A 23,001-nucleotide genomic window follows, 5' to 3' on the forward strand; every position below is an offset into this window, starting at 1 on the left:
AAGATTAAGGTCCCAGGGAAGCCCAATAAAAAAGTCAAAACTATGGCACATACAGTATTAAGTTCTACACAACTTTAAACATCTCTTAAGAAAAAGATTCAGGCTGCTGGAACACCCTGAAGAAAGATTAAAATGTGTGCAAGTATCCACAAATCTCAGCACTGGTGGCTTTAGCTAATTACCAATGCTGCAAGGGAAAGTAATATGCAAAGTTGATTATTTCAAGTGTAATGGATAAAACAGGAAAAAAGAATAAATATCAAAATAGTAAATATATGCAAAAGCACCCATTAAGTTCAGAGTTCTTGCCATTCCAATAAATCAGTGAGAATTTTCTTCTCTGTGAGAACATTTTACTAACCATGAGGTAGTCATCATTGTTCCACATGACCACCAGCTCCATCTCCATCAGCTTGGCTACCAGGCGGATGTTGCGTCCATAAGGTGCTATTTGGATTCCATTGCTGGTGTAAGGCAACTGAATGACACTGAAATAAGGGGAGAAGAGAAACCAACCTCATAGCAAGATTATGCAGGTATTAGTTATTTGTTTTGGATATGATACATACCCAGTCTGAGTACTTGCAGCAACATGAAACAGAATTTTTTTCCTTTTTAACTAAGACATTTCAAAATGCATGGAAGTTGCTGTTGATTGAAAATCCAGATGAACCAGTTTCATAGTAGGATCACCAAAAAATGGGTTGCAGTGATTCTACTACTGACAATGTTTGCACAGGACTTGGCATCTTCACTTAGTTTGGTTTTATTAGAGCACAGTTATTTGTTTCAAGAACCATGAAGCTGATGTGGTGAAACTAATGCTGATTATCCTGAGGAGAGTCTATGGCATTTTAATATAAGAATTATGACTGAAAATTGACAAGATCAGAGAAACCTATAAAGAGAATGTTGTAGAGTATGAGTGCTTGATGGGAAGCAATGGTAGTAGAGTTCAGTTAGGTGTGTTAACTTTAGTAATTTGTTAATTCATTTTTGACACAAAGCAGTCATCATAACTGTAATAACTCCCTGCACCTGTTATATAACTCCTTGCCTTCTCTAAACACTCCATGCCCCATTCATGGGCAGAATCTTACCCAACACTCCTGATAGAAATGCTGCCTTTCTCAACAATGACAACAGAAGGTCCAAGCTCAATAATGATCCTTGCAATTTTTTTGTCCAGGCCACGACGGAACTGAATGTTGAAGTCTGGGCTGGTCTCATCGCATACAGTTGCAAAGATGTAGTTGCAAGTCCCAGTGAAGTCATACTGGTATTTATCAAAGGTTGAAAAATGCCCTCCTCCCCAGGTAGAACAGGAATCCTTGCTCAAAACTACAAAAGAGAAAGAAACATGGATTTAGCATATTTTCTCATTCTGATTAGCATTTCAAATATAAATACTAGGACAAGCTATTAAGCTTCTGCTCAGATTAATTCTGTAAACAACATTCTAGCCCTCTGTTTGGTTTTTTTACTCTTTTGTGATCTCAAAATTTTATCTCAAGTCAGTAAGTGAAACAATATTAGGAGTGAGAGCAATATTCTCATTTACTGTAAGCAGAGGAGAATTACCTAACTTCCTAGCTTGGGAAAAGCCCTTTCAACTCCTAAGGGTAATATAAAAATTTCTCTTATTTCAGTCTGCTAGATCTGTTTGCAAAGGTGACAGCTTGCTACTGGACAGAGCCTTAACATCTCAGGCACAGCATTTACCAAGCTATGGCATTACTCTATCATGATTAACTGCAAAGTCAATCACCAGACACCCAAAGACAGTCTTCAAAGCCCAGCTTGTAATTCCACATTCTCTCAACTGTGTATTTGTGTGACAAAGTTCCAGCCATTTTTATAAATATATGGATTGTTTTAATCAGTTTTAATTTTTAAGAAGTAGTCTGAAATGTTCATCTGAATAGACAGATGTTCATATGTGGAAATGAGTCCAAAAAAAAAAAAAAGAGATACAACTCCAGAACCTGCTGTTAAGATAGTTCTTCACCTACTTACAGCATTTGAACAGTCCCTCTGAAGCTGATAATTTTATTGAAGTACCTAAAATCATGTCCTCAGCTTTGCATTTCCAGACTTAAGATTGTTACTTTCATTTTTTAATTATTTCTGCTTATGGCATCATATGAAGCTCAGGCATCTTAGCATATATCTTAAGAGTTAAAAAGTATCAGATAAGTTTATCAAAGACTACATGCAATTTACATTTATTGTTTTAAAGACAAAACATCTCTTTTAACTGTAAATGAGAGAACAAAAAACTGCAGAATACTACTTGTTTTATCCAGGTCATGCAGAAAATACTGTTTCCCAATGAGCAGTTACCTGTTGGCAAAAAGTACTCCTCTTCCACACTTCTGTTCTGTCCTGAAGGTCTGACTGGAAAATAGGAATTGTCTGATTGTTATCATTGATCCTTCATGCCCAAATCCAGCTAGTTTAATATACTGTGCCTCAGTGATACTGACCACCAAACCCCAGAGTGTGCTAAGGAATGATTACCCAGGGCTGCACAATGGTCAGAGTGCAAGAGGTACCCCTTTCAATAAACACAGGAGCACGGTCACTGTATTTGTTTTTATTTAAATCTTATCAAAGAAAAATAACAAATGGGAATGTCAATAACTCAAGCAAGTTTAAATCCAGATTATGTGTTTGTCTTTTGAGTTCAGCTTTTACTAAATAAAATCTAGGGATTTTCCTTTAATTAATCTATATCTATGCTCTACCGTTTCTCTTGCTGTAGGAACAGACAGCAGACAGAGATGAGTTCCTGAATATTTGAGAATTTTTTGTCAGATTAAAAGTCTTTCAGCTATTTTTACTTTACGGATTAACTCCATGTAGCTTCTCTATGCTTATACTGAATGACAATTCTCCTAATTCAAGCCACTCTCAGTTTCTTCTGTCTAAATAAATGCTTATTATAATAAATTTTCATTTTATATAATTATTTTTCTTCTATACCTCCACATTTACCCCAAATGGGATAAAGAATTTCATTCAGCCACTGGAATGCAACAAGTTTTGAAGTACAGAGAACTGATTTCTAATGGTATGCAGAAGCAAAGCATATTTTTACTATAAAACCTTAAAAATATGAATTACTAGGAAGATTGTCTGTAAATAGACTAGGATAGAAAAAAATTCAGAATATTAGGACTTGTGCCCTTACTTATTTTAGAAAGGATCTTGTGAAAATTTTGTGTTTTCAGAAGGGCCACAGCCTTCTGTATCCTGTAGCAGAGTAACATCATATCCCATAACATATATCATGTTTGCATGATGACATTCATTCCTTCTTGCCATGGACATGGAAAACTAAATGACTATTGAATTAAATTCAAATTTAGAAGTCAGTGCCTCACATTTCTTCAGAAAAGGACATGTGAAAAATGTTGGTTCTGCCTAAGGGTTGATGTAGCTCTGTATTTTATTTCCAGCAGTGACCATTAACACCTTGCCCAAGGGAAGACTATCATCAGATCAGCCATTTATACTTCCACAGATATTCTCTCAGTCTCCAATTATTTTCAGTTCAGGGAATTATGTGAGGCTATTGAGATTTTTCTGCTTGCCACTCCCTTGTGCTCTAGCTTCCAAGTCCTTGTCCACCATCATTTTGAACAGAACCAAAATTTCTTTGTAGCAGAAAATTCCACAATAACTACAGTCAAAATTTGCCATTGAATTTTAATTATGAGTTAACAGTTTAAGGATACCTGCCTTTCCAACCATAGTTCTGATAGCTAATATTTTAAATATTATGCTAATTTCTTTTTTTTGGCATTGCAGATTGTTTTACACAAATAAGACAGTAGTACCCTACTATTTGTACTTTTCATACTCAGAAGGACTAGCACAAATTTACAGTGAGTAGGTGGCTGGAGTTAATTTTGCATACACATTTGGATTTGGATGGATGCACACAAGTCATTCTTTGGAGCTAAGGGAAAACTGCTGGTAAACTACCAGAAGTGTGGCAGCAGCTGGCACAGCTGAACACTGAAGCAGAAATCTGTCCTCCTCTGACCCCACTCTGACTGCTGGCTATAAAGGTGAGGAAGAAGTATTCCCCACTCTGATTGTTCACTTCCATATAAATTTGTTTTAACCTGAAATCTTGAAAATAATTTTCACAGACCTAATCTATATGGAGAATGAGCTTTATTTAGTTTCCTGGATTTTGCAATATCAAAAGAATCCATAACCTAAATTTTTAGATAGTATTAGGCAGTAATATGTAGGAATGAAAATCAAACATATCACACAGATTACCCCAGTAGCATATTTCTAAATGTGGAAGGCTATTAAACTCCTCACAGTTTCTATCCTTAGGCATCAAAACCTCAGCATGGTACACTGAAGCACTTTCCATTTAGTTTAAAACTTACCCCAGTGAGGCAATGCATTTTACAATCTTTTTACATGCAAAGTCTTCTTTCAGAATTTCAAAATTTAATGCTTCAAAACATATGCTCCTCGAGGCAAAGACTTATTTTTATTATGTGGTTTGTACAGCGCCTTCTGCAATATGGACTTGATACTGAACAGAGTTGTCACTCACACTTGAATGGCAAACATTAAAACCAGGTCAGACACTTACTTCTTTGTAGAGATTCTTTCTGGTTTTGGAGAAGAATGGGGGACCAATAATTTCCTTCAAAAGCTGTGAAAGAAAAAAGACAACACAACGAAGTTATCCTCTGAGCAAAAGAAGTTGAATATTTGTATATTTATTTATTTTTAAGCGTGCTGCAAGTCAAAGCAGAGTCAGCACATACGAATTGTGCTCTGTCACACAAATATGAATAACAATTATCATGGAAAATCACATAATTCCTATTACATAATTAGGTAATAGAAAATTCTTCTGTACCAGACAAATGTTTCCAAAATTTGCCAGAAATTCAATGCAATATGAGAGCTCCTACACTTCATACTAAAATCCTATGTTCCTGTTAAAAAAAGTGGGATAAATCTTTCCTTATGTTTTTGAGTTCTTGTTTCACCGTCTGGGTAGAAGTAGTGGAAGGAACAGCCAAAAGTGTGAAAATATGGGGAAAGTATTGTCCTGCGTGCTTTTCACAAGAACCGTGGGATCTGGAGCTGAAGACAGGAAATCCCCAGGCATAGTTGTTGCCTTTGCTGTTCATGTTAAGGCAGAATGATGCAAGCTGTCACCTGCCCCCTTCCACACACCTCTTCACAAAGCCTGGTTTGGTTAGGAGAAGCCAAGGAATGTTGAGCAAATGTTGACTGCAGTGTGGTTCCTTTCCCATGTCAAATGCAGACCTGCTGCATGAGCACAACTGCTCCATGTTCTCACACATACCCAAAGGCTCTTTCACCCAGTATTTTCCTCCAGCACTGCTGAAGTGAGCTCTCAGAGTCAATAGCTGGGTGGTAAAAACCTAAACAAGATGCAGGAATAAAGACCTGAGGTGCTTCAGAAATGTGCTACTCAAATTTAAATTTTCTCATGTCTGGTATTTCTAAGATATCAGGAGCAAGTATCTTGTAGAACCCATGCAATTCTTTATTACCTGTTTAGGATCTTTTGCAACATAGCAAATGTTGTGACAGAAGGTTTCTTTCATCAAATAAACCAGGCCAAATCCACATAAATATCTATATATACACCACAGCTCTGCAGGGTGCTGTTGCTTCCTTAGATACTGCAGTGAGTGGAAGCCTCCAGGGAGCTCACCAGCTGGAGCAGACTCTCAGCCAGTTCCATGCTGTGCTGCTGAAGGCGAGGTAGTATTTGCCATGTGCTACCTCAAGGGCTGCAGGAAAACAGGCGAGGCTCTGCCTTTTATGTAAGGCTAGGTTAAAGCACAAGAGGGAATTTTGGAACTGAGTGTTTCAGCACATCCTTTTGCTTTGGATCTCAGATCCAGACATCTCCAACATTTACAACAGTCTATACCTCAATTCTTCTATGAAAGAGAACTTGCTAAACAAAGATGTTATCTGGATAAACTAATCTAAGTTTTTAAGAGCTAAAATACTATACTGGTAGAATTGTATACAATAAATATTTAGGCATAAGGGAAATAAATCAAGGATATAAATTCAGTGAATTAAGTGCTCCCATCCTAATTGTTCTAATAGCGTAAAATGGCATTTATCTCAGCCACTCCCAAGTTGTCTGACACACTCATCACAAAATCATTCCAATCCTACTCATGCTGCCTTGCTGTCTAGAACTGGTCAGCACTGGCCAATAATTGTTTGAGATTTTGCCAGAGTTTTAGAAAACCTCCACGGCTGGCCCGCAACTCAGTAGGCATTTCCAAAATCCAGCATGCTCCTTCCAAGTTCCTAGTGAACCGTGCATCACAGTAAGCACGCCACAAAAAGGAATGGTCAGTTTGTGGCTTTCAAGCTAACATTCTTCATGCTGCTGCCTTTTTTGAATGCCTGGATTTTGTTACCTGCATTTGTTCAATAATCTATTATTATTGGCTTTACAGTTTTCCAATCATTATAGCTTAATCCTAAACTTTAAACACTCATGAATGGGATTTAGAAGAGTGTAACAGCTGTCGTCCAAGGATATTAGATTTGCAGGAATTGAATATATGCCTAAAACATTACTTCAAGTCAGATCTATCTAGAGAACTTGATGTAAAGTAAAATGTCTAATGGACAAATATTTTAGATTAGAACAGACAAATCTGTTCACAAAGCTTGTTTGGTAGCTTTTCAAACTCAAGCACCTAAGTATGGCAAACAAAATTTAATATGCACTTCAGGTTTTGTATTTAGATTAAATTTGAGCATAATAAACATCCTGGATTATATGGACGTGTACAAGTGTTAGATTGAAAATAACTATGGATATGAAATCCACTTTAACTTTTTAACCAAAGACTAGCTAATAAAACAAATACAGAGCCATTTGCTGACTATCTGCCAATCAGTATCCTGTCAGATCAAACTATTATACTAATTACAGTACAGTAACTATTCTCAGCATGTACATTCTTTTTCTCACACTTAACTCTGAAGAGAATAGTTAAATCCTCCTGACAACACTATCAACCAGAAGCACACAAAATGGCAGATTGTGTGCCACAGATGCAGCAAGTACTATGGCTATGCAGAAGTTGTATTTTGCAATCATTTAAGATTTTTTTTTCATTTTAAAGGCTGTCCTAGTGTTAAATGAGATTTCTAAAGTACTAAAATCTTCCTTTCTGACATTTTACTATTACTGCAAGTATTCTGTTTTCCTTTGAGAAATGACATTAAATACTTATTCTGAATTATCTCAACATAAATACTTATTTTGAATTATCTCAGTAGAACTTTACCAAGAGTTTCACTTCTCTTGGATAAAGGAAGGTTTTACTTCCAATTCCCACTCTTCTCCAGCTGGCCAACTTCCTTGAGAATGACATCTGTTGAAGTGCACTTTGTGTGTGGTCAGCCTGTCTAGTTCACAGCAGCAGTACAAACCAGGGAACATGAGGTACTATGAAGAAATAAGTAATTTTGTTCCTATACTCTGGTTACTATGAAACACCCCTAAGGGAAAATACAATTTTATGTTGTACTGGCTTCAATCAAAGTATTTCACATCAGATAAAAAAATGAAAACAAAATACTAAAATGAAATCTTTGTTCTTCCAACTTGCAGAAATAATTTAAAATCTCTGTTTTGTAGAGAGTTCTGTTTTTCCCTTCTAATTGGAGACAAACAGAAATGCTGAAATGTCAGATGTTCTGGAAAGGACAAGAGCTTTAAAACAAATTATAGAAGCCTAAAATTCAACTTAACACTGAGGGTACTGGTAAAGCTGTAGCTCTAATATGAGTTATTAGTTGCACATGTTCATGATGATTTCTCTTCAGTATGAAATTTTTACCTCCCTTTGTCTCTTGCAAACATAGATATGTGAACAGCATAAATCAAGGTGACTTCCTAGTTACATACTTCATAAGAAAAAGTATGACTGTACACAAACCTCTCAAAAGGATCCATGCAGTTTTGATTATTGAAATAGCTAAAGAGGTGAAGCCTTGATTTAATCAATGAATCAGCACCTCTTATTACAAAGACTAGAACTAACAGTTTTAATCAGGTTTCAAGCTTCTGCAGATTTTTTTTTAACTCAAGCATGTTTACTGATTTTCTTGTTATCACTTTCCATCAGATTCCACATCAAATAGTCAAATATATGTCCTTACAATCAATATTTATATTTCTACCTAGAGACAGACTCAAGGTACAGAACTTGGATGCAGAATTAAGTCCTGGCTTTGGTCAGACTCATTCTGAGGATACAACACTTGGATCTAGAATTCAAAACAATGCGCTCTCTGCATCTTGTCCAATTTAAGAACGTACAAATAAACATCCAAAAACTGCCTGATTTCAAATCATGCCTTGACAGAATGAAATCTGCTTGTTTTCACAGTCTCCAATCTTGTGAGGCATTCCAAGGACCTGTTGACACATTCCAAAGGAGAAAACTGCTCTGTAAGAATTTTCTAGATCCTGCTTCTAGGGTTTTTATCTTTAAATTCAACTTAGTCCTCTGTAGAAAAAAGTCTGATTTGGGATGGCCAAGTTTACATATAAAGCTTGTGTCTGAGTAAGTGTCTACAGCAATTTTCTATTTGATTGCAAGTATTTCTATCAATACATCTATTATCTAAAACAGGAAGTCATGTAGATGAAGATTTTGCTCTTGCAGGCAGCAAAATTCGGGGTTAGGACCCATGTTCAGGTACTTGATATTGGTTGCAATGGTGCTGATACAGTGAATGGAGTTACACCTGATTTATAACAATACAGCTGAGGTTAGAAATTGGCTCTGAGAGTCTACTAAAGGGTTGAGTTGCTTATATTTTAATTATTTTCATGCTACAGTTTAAGTCAGTGATTTAAGAGCAATAAATGTCCCCATGCAATTTGAACTACATGATTCATTAAATGTTGTAAACACAGCACAGAAGAAATGAATTTAACTTTGTTTCACCTAAAGGAAGTGAAGTATGCTTTACAGCAGCTTGAAATCTTTTATTGAAATTCTAATTGTAATAACTGGGAAGTAAAGCAAATATACAGAAGAGATTAAAAAAAAACCAAAAAAAACCTATCTTAAGCCATGCCAAACCATGGCAAAAAAGACTTATTCTCAAAAAATCCACTGGTAACAGGACAGGAGGAAAAATGAGTAAGGCGGCTGAGTAGCTACAGAGCCAATGAACTTACCTATGAAATCTTCCTTCAGAAATTACACATTCATCTGGTATACTGGTGGGTTGGATCAAAAAAGTAAGACAGACTTCTTAGAAAGACTGAAGGATTGTACTGAATAATATATGGAGGAATACGTCAAGAATCATGTAAAATTTTTGTACTAGAACCATTTGCCTGTTTCCCAGCACAGGATTCTTTCACATAATTCTTCAAAAAAGAAATGCCATCACATAGCTCACACTTAACGCTTTTTGCAGTTCACATAACAAAGAAAAATGATTTTGATTATCACTCTACACTGAAGATATACAAAATATATCTGCAATGACATTGCTAGGACACTGGATCATGAACATCTGAAAGATGAAGGCACTCAGCAACTCGGAAATACAACAGAAGCCCATTAAAAATATTTCCTGTAACTAGGGGATGAGTTTTAGGGAAGAATCCAACAAATCAGTGACCAACTTTCTGAAATAGTGAAGAATTAATTATTTTATTTCAGCCATGTATTTATTAAATAATCTGTTGTGTTTTAAGATGAAGCAAAAGAGAAGAAAATATGTAAACTGAATTCTGCAGTTTGTGGGAAAGGAGAACAAAACCTGAACCTCATGTGATGTCATACTACAATTTTCCTTCAAGCCATGTACCAAGATGAGCCCAGGCACCCCGGACTTACCAGCAGAGTGCAGGAAACTGCAGAAGATGAGCAGTACCAGGGTTGGGAGCATGATGCACGCCCTGCCTGGGCAGTGTTCTCAGTGCTCCCCTCTGTTCCAAGCAGGCAGTGCCAATGCTGCCACTTTCTAGGCTGCCCTCTTCAAGCTTGGATGCTTTATATATAGAATTCAATGCCCTCCCTCATTCCCACAGCTTGCAGAAATTGTAACAGCAGAGTACCCGCCAAACAGGATCTCCTCTTTATCAAGTTCACACACCTAAAAGCCACTTAGAAAAAGAAGAAAAAAGAAAATGCAAACCTCCTCCAGTTCATTATCATTCTTACAAGGCTTTTATAATGGCTTCTATTTGTAACAGTTCAAACACTTTTACCTGCCTTCACTGAACAAATTTGGTATTATACCCAAAAGCGGTAAGACAAATAATACACAAATTATGATCACTAGCTGATAAGGAAAGGAATAATATTGGACCAGCACAAAAAGTGGAAGAATGAAGTGCAGGAGTTTTGGAACTGCTGAAAAGATTATGTGAATAAAAGATGGTAAGACATGAATGAACGGAGATACAGATCTTCAATTTTTGTATTAACTCTTCTTTCATTAGCTTCCATTCACTCTCCTGGGTGACTGTGTTCATCTCTCCCTTGTGTGACTTTTTAAGCAAACTAATAAATTTTGCCTAGGTAAAGAGGTCTGTCCATGGCTGATTTCCTGACTGTGAGGGAGCTAAGCCCTTGCCCACCGCCTTAGCATTGCCAAGGACAGAGGGCAAACTATTCTAAAATGGGGCAGACTATTGCACTGCAGTACTTTGGAAACTTTCACAAGATAATCTCCACCTTCCCACCAACATCACAGATCAATTTTACTTCTGTTACACTTGAATCTCTCCACATTAGAGGTGAAATGCTCAATGCACTGGATATGTTCAAAACATCACTGCCACCACTGATTTGACAGTAAAACAAGAACTTGCTTGATCCTGTCATTTTTCATTGGCAAAATATTTGCTTGTGGAAAACACAGTCTCAATATAAGAAAACATTCCCTATAAAATATAAAATGCATAGGTTATCTCTCCATATTAATTTCTTCAGCCTTTCCTGTTCTCACCTATGCAATACTGAGGTGAGCCTCTGAAGAAAGTGGGAATAAATGGGGCCTTTTCCTTGGCAATCTGCCTGCACAAGAGGTGCCTGCTCTGTCATGCCCACCAATATCACAGCAACCAGATCACAAGCCATGCCCACAGCTGTCAACACTGTGTGTGCCCTGGTGCTTCCCTGTGCTTCCAGCATCCAGGGACAGACAGTGCTTTTAAGGGTCAGAGAAGGGAAGGTGAGGGAAGGTCAGGCCAGGGGAATGAAGGGATAGGGAAATTCTCAGAGTTACCTCTTCTGAGTGGTGGGAAGAAGCCCAGGAAAGACCGTGACTTAACCTAATTTCAGCCATAGTTCAATGTGGTTGTAATTAAAATGAGAACGTTAAATTTTAATTGACATGAAGGTCTGCCTTTTTGGTTTTCACAGTAGGTTTTTCCCCCTCACTACTCCCCTATTCTCTCCCCAGCAACAGAAGGTGGATGAAGTATATGGCTGTTGATAATAGAACTGCGACCCTAAATTTAAAATTTCTGCAGAAAATTTTCTGCATCTGCCTTATAAAAGCCCTAAAGTAAATGATCAAAATCACTTGTCACTTCTAAAAATCATTATCAAAGTGAAAAACAGTAAGTCCTCCAAACAGCCTCTAACCAGACTGATACCATGATAAATACGTAATTATGATTTCACAACTGGACCTATTACATTATTTCTGGCAAATTACCTCTAAGTTCTTATTAATGAAATCCAAAACAGAATTTCATTTTTAACACTTCTAAGAAGCATTTTCCTTATGAAGATAAGGGACTGCAGTGCTCCATAGCAACTCAAACTTGATAACTGATAGTGTCAGACAGAAATTTACCTTTCTCTGATGTAAGAGACAAAAAAAATTCATCACTGTTGTCAAATAGGATTTTTTTGTAATATATATTCATAATCTTTCTGTCAAGCAGTAATAAATTAAAACACCTGACATTAATGAGCATTTCATTACTTCCTCATTTAAAGAGCTGGGCACTTTAGAGCATCACTTTTACTATCAAAGGTGGCAGACAGAGACATCATGAAATTAAGATCACTGGTAACAGTTAATTTTCCTCTTTTATTACCACAGCTTCAAGCTTTTCTCTGTAGCCTTTATATTTACTGAAACCTTTTATATCTTTACTATATGAAGCTTACAAAATTCTCAAGAAATGCATATACTGACAAAAGTTATTACAAATATTTACTCAAAATATTGTTGTTTTCAGTTCCCTGTATTTGTAGCAACATTCTTAGCTGAACTCATTCTGTCTGAGAAGTCAGGATAAAGATATTAGCTTCAGCTTTCCTGGAAGGAATTTCAGTCACTCAGTCTAAATACTTATGATTCAGCAAGTTATTATTTTGTGGAGACATCCCATGATGATTTGAACACAGTTAATCAAAAGCATCCATCTACAACTGTATTTAAGTCAGGACTCCAGAACAAGGAAAGAGCATTTGCTTGAGGACTACTGAGCAGTGACTGAGTTCATAGTACATAGATAATTATTTTACATGGAAGAGCTTTGTGAAGAACTGCATGCCCAGCTGTAGTGAGATAATGATGCCTCTAATTAATGTAGATTTTTTCAATTTAATAATTATAATTGGTTTAGAACAACATCATTTATCAGAAACTGCTGTTGTACAGGAGAGCAGAGATTGTTGTGGCCATATTTAGTATCCAGTAACGGGTTCTCAGTATTGAAATATAGTTTAGTCTCCAGCATCATGTATACTTCTGGAAGATTTTTGAAATGTCAAAGGAATTTATGTAAGCCAGATATTATGCAAATTGAGAAAGTCATAACACTTTAACTAAGTAATAGACTATCTTGTCTACAGTTTAATTACTCTAGGAATTTTTAGGTATATCAATTACAGAATATTTTGATGCTTTTATGCAGATTGCTAAGAAAACATTCCACTTCCTGTAATACAGTCATTGTATATTATTTTAGCAGCCTTCATATTTCTTGGATAAATAGCTACATATCTTTATAAAGAGTCAGACCAAAATATAGCATTTGATTACCCCTAGTCCCTGTGGGTGTATAAGTAATTTCCAGCTTTGGAAGCTTTTGCCTGTAAGTTTCCATTGCTCTCAGTGGAATGCAAAGATACAGGCTTTACAGACATAGCAATCTGACACAACAGCTGAGCTGATGGGTTTTGTCTTTGAGCTCTGAAATTTGATTTGCTGTCTAATTCAAATTTTTAATTTAAAATTGAATATTTTTAAGATAAATTTCTTTAATATGACACTATTAAAATCACCTGTACTTTAACTTCCAAACTATTTTAGATGCCCAGCCTTCAAGTAATTGTTTTAAAATATTCATGATTGAATAATATATGTATAATGAATATAACATTTATTGTCTCATAAATGCTGTATAAGAATTATGTAAAATAAGGCTCTTGAAATCAACTGGGTTATCTTTTATCCTTTATGACTGAGATATTCACTATGACTGCCAGGGCAACCTTGGTTTCTATCTACAATACTATGAGCTGTAAAATTTCCGCAGGACAGTTTGACAATCCAGAGTTTTTTTGGTATAGATTGTCTCAAGGTAACACTATTTATTTTCTGTTAGTGGAACTTACCTTACACAAGGTAATTCCATTACCATTCCACTTTTTTAAAATAAATCAAAAGCACAGCGTAACTGGCATTAATGTACTAAACAGAAGAAAACAAGCTCCCATTTTTTTCTTCCTGTTTTTCATCCTTGTCTTTCAGGTAATGCAGCCAGGGAGCAGAGGATCACATTGAGTGCAGCTTCCCTGGGCTAAGCTTATGGCACCCACTAGGGGCTCCTGTCTAGCTGTGTGAGTAGCTGGCAGGCACCACAAGGCCAGCTGGTTGTCTCTTTTGCCAAGATGCTTTCCAAAGAATCTGGCAGTAAAACAGATACATATTCTGAGAATGTTCCAATTGTGGTAAATAAGAAATTTTTGGCTGAGAAGTATTCACAAAAAAATCATGACCAGCTTATCCCTCATCCTCAGCCTATGTCCCAGCTTTAGAACTTCCTGGTATTTAATGCTGTGTGCCTTTCCAGGTGCTTTTCTTAAACAGTATGTATAGATGAAAGTGAACACAAACTAAGAAATAACTAACAGCACTCTTTCACTGTTCCAAAAGTGGCGCTCTTATACTGTTCCAAAAGTACTTTTGAACTTAAATGACTGTAGAGTCAAGTTTTTCCCACATACCTGTTAGAAAAAAATGTAGAAAATAGTTTAAAATCATGCCTCTAAAAGTGGTAAAGATTTCATTGATTAGTACTTAACTTTTAATTATAATTTGTTGGGGACAATGGCCTGAGACTTCCCTGTGTTGGCTTCATGCCTCTGGCACTCCCTGTGATGAATATCTCAGATACTGTAGCTGTGGGGACCTGGGTTGGCGCAGCTCACTCGTTATGTCCTGGTAACACCAGAGGCTGACAAAGCTGCCACTCCCACAGTTCCCTGAAGCATATCTGCTGCCCTGAGGACAGGCACAAAATACTTCAAGTGTTTCTGGAGTAAAACCATTTTGGGGGAAAAAAATAAACCACATAAAACAAAGCACGGCCTGCTACCATAATACTGTGTTCCCCTTCCTGCACAGGAACACTGGGAAGACAAACTCTGCTTGCTCTCAGCTCCCACACTCTTCTCCTGCTTCTGAATCCTGTGTTGCTGACGCTGGACTCAAACTGGTTTGCATTCTGATCTCTGGAGTGGTCTGGGCTGCCCACTTTGTTCTGTAAGAATCCTGAATTCTGGTCATTTTAGCTACAGTGCTGACAGGAAAAAACAGAATAATAGGATTGTGGAAAGAAACCACAGAAGGACTGTTACCTCTATTCATGTCTGTCTCCCTTTGACTTTTTAACTAAAATTTCTCTCAAACACTATGATCATGAAGAAAATTCTGTGCAGATTCTCTTAAGGCCGAACTTATCTCCTAGTGATTACGGAATCTGCAGAGGAAGACTGATTCTCTAATTTTCATTTGCTTCTAGTAGAGAGAAAAAAGATTAATGATGACTTCATATAAAGTCTAGAGACAGATCAGACATTGTGCTGAGCTAAATCCAGACATGGAGTGCTCCTTTTTTTTCCCCAAATAGAAAATGCTGAAACCAATTTGATTTTACTTTTATAATTCCTAACCTATATTTTTGTTCTGAGTTACATTAACATGGAGAAAGTTTATCTGATGGACAAAAATTGGTGAAAGCACAGGTCAGGGTTTTTTTCTCTTTTTTGGCCTTTTGGCTTTACCAACTAATCAGTATTCCTTTTCTAAGGGAAATTCAGGGAGTTTCCTGAATTATACATCAGCTCTTCTCCTGGGCAGCATGCACTTTGACTCCATACTAACCAGAAAAAGAATGGAAAGCATTACTTATGAAAGTAGCCGCGGCTCAAATATTTCTAGCTTAGTTAGAACTCAGTTCAGTAAGTTATTTAAAACATCCTAAATTTTCTTAATTGCGGTACTCATAATTGCCACACAACTGAGCTAAACTTGTAGTTTGTAATTAATGTTCAAACCAGACTTGGAAAAATAAAATTATTTGCTCCTTTCTACATCACAGCTCTGTTAATTTAATAATCAGATAGATTTTGTTACCAGATATAGTATGAAAAGCAAATACATTGTGTGAACCAGGAATTCATTAAGTACAAGCTTTCACCTCTACTGGTAAGGAAGTAAATAGAACCTGTATTTACACAAATATTAAGAGCTGGGAACAGGACGTCAGTGGCAATCCATGTTTAACTTGTCCTTTAATTTGTGTGCATTTTAGAACAGATAAGTCTCCAACTGATGCTAATATAATGTATCTGCTAAGATAATAAAGTCAAGCATAAACTTGTGTTTACCCTTTACTTGATATATTCTGATGCTTTTTCTTTTATGCATTTTGGTTGACTTAGATTTTAAAAAATGAAAGAAACCAAACAAACATAAACAGCCACTGCAGTCACTTTTCCAAAGTTCTGAATCTCACAGATGTCTGAATTGTGGTAGAACAGATCTGAAAATCATGACTTATATCTTATTCTCAGATTTGAAAACCTCTTTCCATTTCTAAAGAAATTAAGTTACTGGAAGAATGAACCAAAGGTAAGGGTGGAAAAGTGTGGAGGGATTGATGGAGGCGGTTCCCATGCACAGTTTCAGAAACAAAGGACAGTGTGGCTATTTTCCCCATGGGCAGAGAGCACTCAGTAGGGAGAATCATAACAAGAATGCACTGATAGAAATCATACAAGAACAAAAATTAACAACTTGCATCACTTTTGAGTGTCTTTAAATTTGATTATTCAATCATTACAGAATTGCAGCTGCAACTTTTCTTTACATCTTCTTGGTCTCTAGGGCAGACAGCTGTGTTTGTGTCATGTCTCCCTCTGTCAGCTGACTATTTAATATATTGAGACCTCACTGCATGGAGAGGCTGGCAGCCAGTTTATCTTAATGTAGAATAAAGATGTCAACACTTATTTTCTCACAAAAATTTGAAAATTTTTTCCCTCATTTTTCACCTAAATAAATGTACAAATTCTGTCCTGAAAGCTCTTTGCTTCTGTGCATAAGTAAATGTAATCAAATCTCCATATTATTATCAGTCATAATGGTACCAAAAGAACAGTTTTTGCTCATTATAAAATCCCCCACTATTTGAAACTTCTGTGTAACTAATTTAACATGCACTTTCAATGCTATGATGTTCCTAAGGAAGATTAAACATAATAAACTATGAAGAATTAGTTGGAAAATGAAAACTAAACATGAAATTGCCTTTATGTGACAGTTTCAGTTTGACAAATGCACTGCCCAGTTTTTAAACCCAGCACAATATAGCACTGAATTGCTGCACTGTGCCATGCAGTGATATCTTTATTATCTCAAGCTTGGATTTTCTTCCCTTGGGTCAGGTGGTAGTTGTCTCATATACAAACATACAGGACAAATATAAAGGACTATTTCACAGAGCTTCAGTAGGATCCAGACTTAACTTTAGTCCTTACACTTGTGAGTAGGGCTACTCCCTTGTGTTTTTCTTCAAAGTAATACTTAAATTAGTAGTAGATACCCTCTATGAGTTGTTCTCCAGCTTTTTTTTTTTTTGGTTTTAGACTCTCTTTCAGGTAAATGTTCCACTCCATTAATTACTGACTTGAAATCTCTAGTTTCTCATCGTTCAGTTTAAGAACAAGCAGAGAGGCTAATCACAAAACATGCACATATGTTACCTAATTACAATCCAACATAAGCAAGATATTTGTCAAATGTGTTTTCTAAGGTGCAATGTACTGATTACTAAGAAAATCAAAATATACATTGTTAAATTCATCTCTTATCCAAATAAGTTAGATGACTTAAATGTCGTAACTACTCCAGTGTTTCCACCTCTTATTATTTACTATGTGTATAAATGTATATATGTGTGCTATGTATATACATATTATATGTATATACCTATAAATCCTGTTCTTTTGATTGGTTATTTAGTGAGTCCAGAGAACTGTGCTGCTGTCAGGCTGACAACTGTAAACAGAACTGAAACCTTTGACTAATCAAAGTGCTTAGCGTGGGCCAAAGCATGGGAAAAAATGGCAGGGGCAGGTTTTGTTCCACTGATGTAATTCTGGTATGACACTGGTAATTCCATCTGAGTTAACCTCATAGCAGTTCCAAGGCCTGTGGCTGCTGAGCTCTATATTGAGTACTTTCCTTAATTTCTCAACCAAGTATCAGCAGAATACTTGTTTGTTGAGAATACAAGAACTCAAAATTGCCTGTGGGGAATCTGGCAAGCTGAGCTACTCCTCTGTTTACATGTTTTCAATGAAATAAACTAATACACCCATAAAGGCTGGCTCATGAATGATAAAACTCTCATGTACTTTTAGGGTAATATCTTCCAAGCCTCAAAAGCAGTGGAATATTCATATCTGAGAGGTACCTGAATGTAAAGACAATAAAGAAAATAAATAAATAAAGTGGAACTATTCTTTTATCGTATTTATCTATGTTCCACACATTTCCAGAAAGAATTTCATTTAATTGTGCTTCATTGATCTCACCTGAAAAGCTGGAGCTTACAATGTTTACATATGCTCTCACCAATTACTACAGCCCTTCACAATGTGGTGGAGTGGTGCCTATATAAATGTGCAGGAAATGTCATGTATTCCTTGTCCTCACTGATAAGCCTATGTTTCTGGTTACTCTGGGGCTTGGCAGTCTCTGGATTTTTCAGTAAGAAGCAGACATCACAACGTGAGATGCTTCATACAGTCAGAAAAGAATGGGAAAACCTTCTTAGTGCTGTCCCTTCTTCATCTGGAAGAACTGCAAATACAGGTGTGAGGAAGTTTAATTCTTAGAGCATCCTCACTGACTTCTGCTAAGTTCATATAAAAAAGTGGGTTTTCCACACATCTTTATTTTGAGAATTGAGTTTCAAACATCATATTGAATTCCTACTAACTGCTACTGCATCATACTTATGATCGTGCTTTCTTCCAGTAATGTGCTACAAAAAAAGACAACACATCTGCCAGGCGTCGGTTCAAACTCTCATTCTTCCCCAAGGTGAGAAAGATGTAGCAGTGGGGCTCTTGTTTAAAGAGCTGATGTTTAATAAAGACCATTAAATGTACTAGGGAAGCTGAGGTCACTGCCAGCACACAATGCGTGACAAGCAGTGAGCATTAGAGCAGTCCTCACTTGCTCTCAGGTAAGCTCATTGAGGTATAATGTCAGCTTATGGAAAAGGCTGCCAATTTGGTAGAAGGGCATTGCTGAGGATTACAGCCTTTTGCCAGAGCTTTCTGAACAGTGAATTCAGACAAGAGAGGGCTGAAAGGCTGGTTCTGGATTTGAAACTGTATGGGAAGGCAGCACAGGTAACAAAGGATGTGTAATATACTTGTAATGGACTGATGAGAAGGTGCTGTACAGCATTTTCCATTTGCTACCATTTCCCATATAATGAAAAATTTGTGTTCAGTTTATTATCCTCTATTTCAGCCAATGAAAAGACCATGCTGTTTGTTGGAAAGATATTTAGCAGCCTTATATCCAATGGGAGACAACAGAAAGAACTGTTTGTAGCCACTCACTGCTATCTGAGAATACCCATTTATTACAGCCTATACTGACAGAGGCAGGTTTTCTGCAGAGGGCTGCAAGTTACAAAGTGTTATACTCAGCAGAAGTACATTAATAACTGTGAAAACATTTCTGCTGGTTTTGTCAGCGCTAATTTTCTCTCCTCTATCTTGTTCTGTTTGCAATGATGATAAACACAAGTGAGAGAGAGAAAATGGTGTTTTCCAGCAGTTTTTTATAATGGCTAAACCTGAATGACCTTTCTCCTCATAACTGAGAGCAGTAGGGTGGCTGCTGTTGAGAGATGGAGGCTTTCTACTGTTTTCTACAATGGCACATGGCAACTCCATGATACGCCAAGAAACTCAGCTAAGGCAACCTGCATCATGGGTGTCCTGGTTTTGGCTGGGATAGAGTGAGTTGCTTCCTTAGTAGCTGATACAGTGCTGTGTTTTGAAGTTAGTATGAGAACAAGGTTGAAAACAAACTGGTGTTTTGGATGTTGCTAAGGAGGGCTTACCCTTGGTCAAGGACTTTTCAATTTCTCACACTCTGCCAGTGAGGAGGTGTGCAAGAAGCTGGGGGGGAACATGGCTGGGACAGCTCACCCGAAGTGGCCAAGGGGATGTTCCACACCAGAGAGCATCATATTCAGCATATAAACTGAAGCGAGTTATATGGATGGGTACAGTCACTGTTTGAGGACAGGGTGGGCATTGCATAGTGAGTAATTGTATTCTGCATCACTTGTTTGGTTGGGTTTTTCCCAAGTTTTATTATTAGTCATTAATGTACTGTGACATCAATATTAATTTTTATCATTAGAACTGTTATATATTTTTTCATTTACTAAACTACTGTTATCTCAGCCCATGAGTTTGCAGGGTCTTTTCTTTTCTTTTCTTTTCTTTTCTTTTCTTTTCTTTTCTTTTCTTTTCTTTTCTTTTCTTTTCTTTTCTTTTCTTTTCTTTTCTTTTCTTTTCTCCTACCCATCTCATGGCAGAGCAGAGGCAAGGGGAAGTGAGTGAGCAGCTTTGTAGTACTTGGTTAGCAGCTGGGGATAAACCCTGACAATGGATCCTTACTTAGAAAGAACTTCGTCTTGGATCAAACAAGATAGCAATTGTGACCATTCTCCTGACAATCTGCGTTGAGGACACTAATAACTTACATTATCATTTGTCCACATAACAATAAGTCCAATAGGGGATCCACTGGACAGCTGAAGGCACACAATGTTATAAACCTGTCCTTGCATGAAAGTTTTTTCCAGAGTCACAGATAAAAGCAGCAAAATATTTCAGACACTGTCTATACTGTTACACTGAGTTGCATCACTGGGGCTATAATTCTCAGTATTTTTTTTAACTAGATGTGAACATAATATTGTGTGTTTTTCAAGATTCAGCACTTTAATAGTGCTTACTTGTTAAATTATATCCTAAAGGATCAGCAGAAAGTAGTTAAATGACCATGGTTAAAATTCTCATAAGCAAGCACCAAACTCAACAGATCTCTCAACAATGACATAAGCATGATTCACCACATCAGGATATCCTTGAGCATTTGAGGTCATGAAATATTTACAACAGATGTTCTTTAGTGGATTCAAATATAAGAATAGACAAATGGAAGTTGACTCTAGGTTTTTGATTGCTTATTTTTACTGAAGACGCAACATCTGTCCTTTTCATGTTGCCTTTTCAAGTATATGGCCCATTTTGAAGAGTCTGGATTTAGAGAAGTCATGCTACTGGCTCTGCAAAAGAAAGTGTCCATTCATGGCTACTAGCAAGGAGGGAAGGATAAGAAACTCTCATCATTACCAAAGCATGTACTGCTAAGTATCAGCATCTAAAATGTCCATGTTATGTAAGAAAATAGATTTAAAAATAACCATAATGGTTTCCCCAGCTGTCTTCTGCAGACCTGGGAGACATGGAAGATCATCAAGGTAATTCTTTTTGGATCTGACAGCAGTGATGATCCACATGAAGACCAGTAATATACCGTGAGACTCATGGCTGAAGATTGCTACTGAGTGGAAATCTCACTGATTCAGGGAACTTTGTCTGATCCCCCGCACAAATGGTACTGTTCACACTGTATCTAACGTAGCAATACAAAGAGAGAACAACAGCATAAGAATTTGTGGAAATTACAAAGAACTCTATTAACAAGGCAGTTATGAAGCATCTGTGACTTATGATTTTACATATGACACCATGCTTTGTTGATAATCTTACTTTAGGATCATCTAAGAAAAAAACTCCTGAGCAACTTTAAGAAGATTTGAGCTATATAACATTCACCTGAGAGCAGTCAGGTAAACTCAACTCCCAGTGCCCCAGAGTCAAAATCCAAACATTAGGCTTGTATACTTTGATTCCTTAATTTTTCACAGGCTTCTACTTCAGATTTTGGAAAAAAAGCTGAGTTTTTTCCCTACCTCTGTGACACTGAAGTTCTGTGAATACCCATCCATTAATAGGAAGAAGAATCCAAAAATAGTAAGCTCCTGAGATGTGATTCTAATGTGATCCTTTCTAATGTGACAAACCAGGACTTTTGGTGGTCCTATCTCCAATATTTTCATGTGTGACATCCCTACCTAGATGGGCCTGAAGCATTAAAAACTGCTACTCAACAGCATTGTCTCTAACTCAAAAGAATATGTACATGCATACACAAAATGATTCCTCAGTGGAATAAAAAACACAAAACCAAAATACAACCCCATCTCAACTCCCCAAACCAAACCCAGCTGTAATTACAGCTGTAGCAGCTTGTTTGTGGTTGGCAAGGAGTGAAATACACTGCTAAAGAGCATCTCTCTCTCCAATGACTAGTTACCTCTCCCTTTTGGAACCTTCCATGCTATTGAACATTATACTGAACATTGATCATTCATTACCCATGAAAATCTATTATGACTGTGCTATTCTGGTATATTCAGACAAACTAAAGTCTTGAGAATGATTCTCAAAGTTCCAACAGCAATGTGGATTTATGTAGGCATGAAGGGGATGCCTGATTAAGAAACCATCTGGTGAGCTCAAACTATTTTAACCCATTAACTGAAAATGAAATGCCTTTAGGGCAGGTTCTCCTGAAAGAGAATAGCTGATCACTTCAGCTGTGAAATGCAGCAGACCCAGCTACCACACAAAACAGAACTGTTAGCCAGAAGTTGTGTCCAGCAACTCAGAACTACTGAAAAAACACAGCACATTATAAACCATAGAATCAGGTCTCAAGATGCAGCGACACACAAAATTTTTTAGTATTTCTCTGGAAAATTATCCAAACACCATACTCAGTCTATTCTAAACAATTCACAGGCTCCTTTCAGCAGAAAAAAACCCTTACTTTCCTGGTAGCATAGTCTTACTTGAAAACGACTTATGAATTTAGTGTCACATGTACCATCAGCTGTACCATTCCCCATCCTACCGCAATGGTTTGTGATTCAGGATTGTTGAGGCAGCTTTCCTGTCCAACCACGCAGAGCCGCTCCAGCGGCACCACACTCCCACCGCCTCAGCCGGGCCCCGGGCCCCCTCACGGCGGGAGCTCCCTGCACACCCCACACTCTGTACACAGCCAGACAGGGCTTCCTTACCGGCTCATCCCTGCGTTTCCCACGGCAGAGTCACAGATGTCTGGATCCTTGCAAGAATTTAATCGCGGCACAGCAACACAACTACCAGCTGGAGCTGGTGGCCACCGAAAGACTTCCCGAACTTTTACCCCGACAGTCCGTGCACCCAGACAGTCTGGGGTCTTCCAGCAGAGTCATCAGCGCCTGCCGTGTCTCTG

General features: G+C 37.3%; 1 protein-coding gene across 1 annotated transcript in view; it reads right to left on the reverse strand.

Moving 5' to 3' along the window:
• The window catches only part of MUC6 (mucin 6, oligomeric mucus/gel-forming), a 42,141-nt gene extending 19,511 nt beyond the window's left edge, over window positions 1-22,630 (reverse strand). Inside the window, exons 1-5 of the mRNA XM_031055816.1 lie at window positions 22,552-22,630; window positions 4,625-4,687; window positions 2,344-2,397; window positions 1,101-1,341; window positions 362-488 (exon numbers count right to left, since the gene is read on the reverse strand). Coding sequence (XP_030911676.1) covers window positions 362-488; window positions 1,101-1,341; window positions 2,344-2,397; window positions 4,625-4,687; window positions 22,552-22,630 — 564 coding nt within the window. The remainder of the gene's footprint in view (window positions 1-361; window positions 489-1,100; window positions 1,342-2,343; window positions 2,398-4,624; window positions 4,688-22,551) is intronic.
• Between the last annotated feature and the right edge of the window lie 371 nt (window positions 22,631-23,001).

This window comes from Geospiza fortis, unplaced genomic scaffold (assembly GCF_000277835.1).
Source record: "Geospiza fortis unplaced genomic scaffold, GeoFor_1.0 scaffold66, whole genome shotgun sequence".
In the NCBI taxonomy this organism is placed as follows: Eukaryota; Metazoa; Chordata; class Aves; order Passeriformes; family Thraupidae; genus Geospiza; species Geospiza fortis.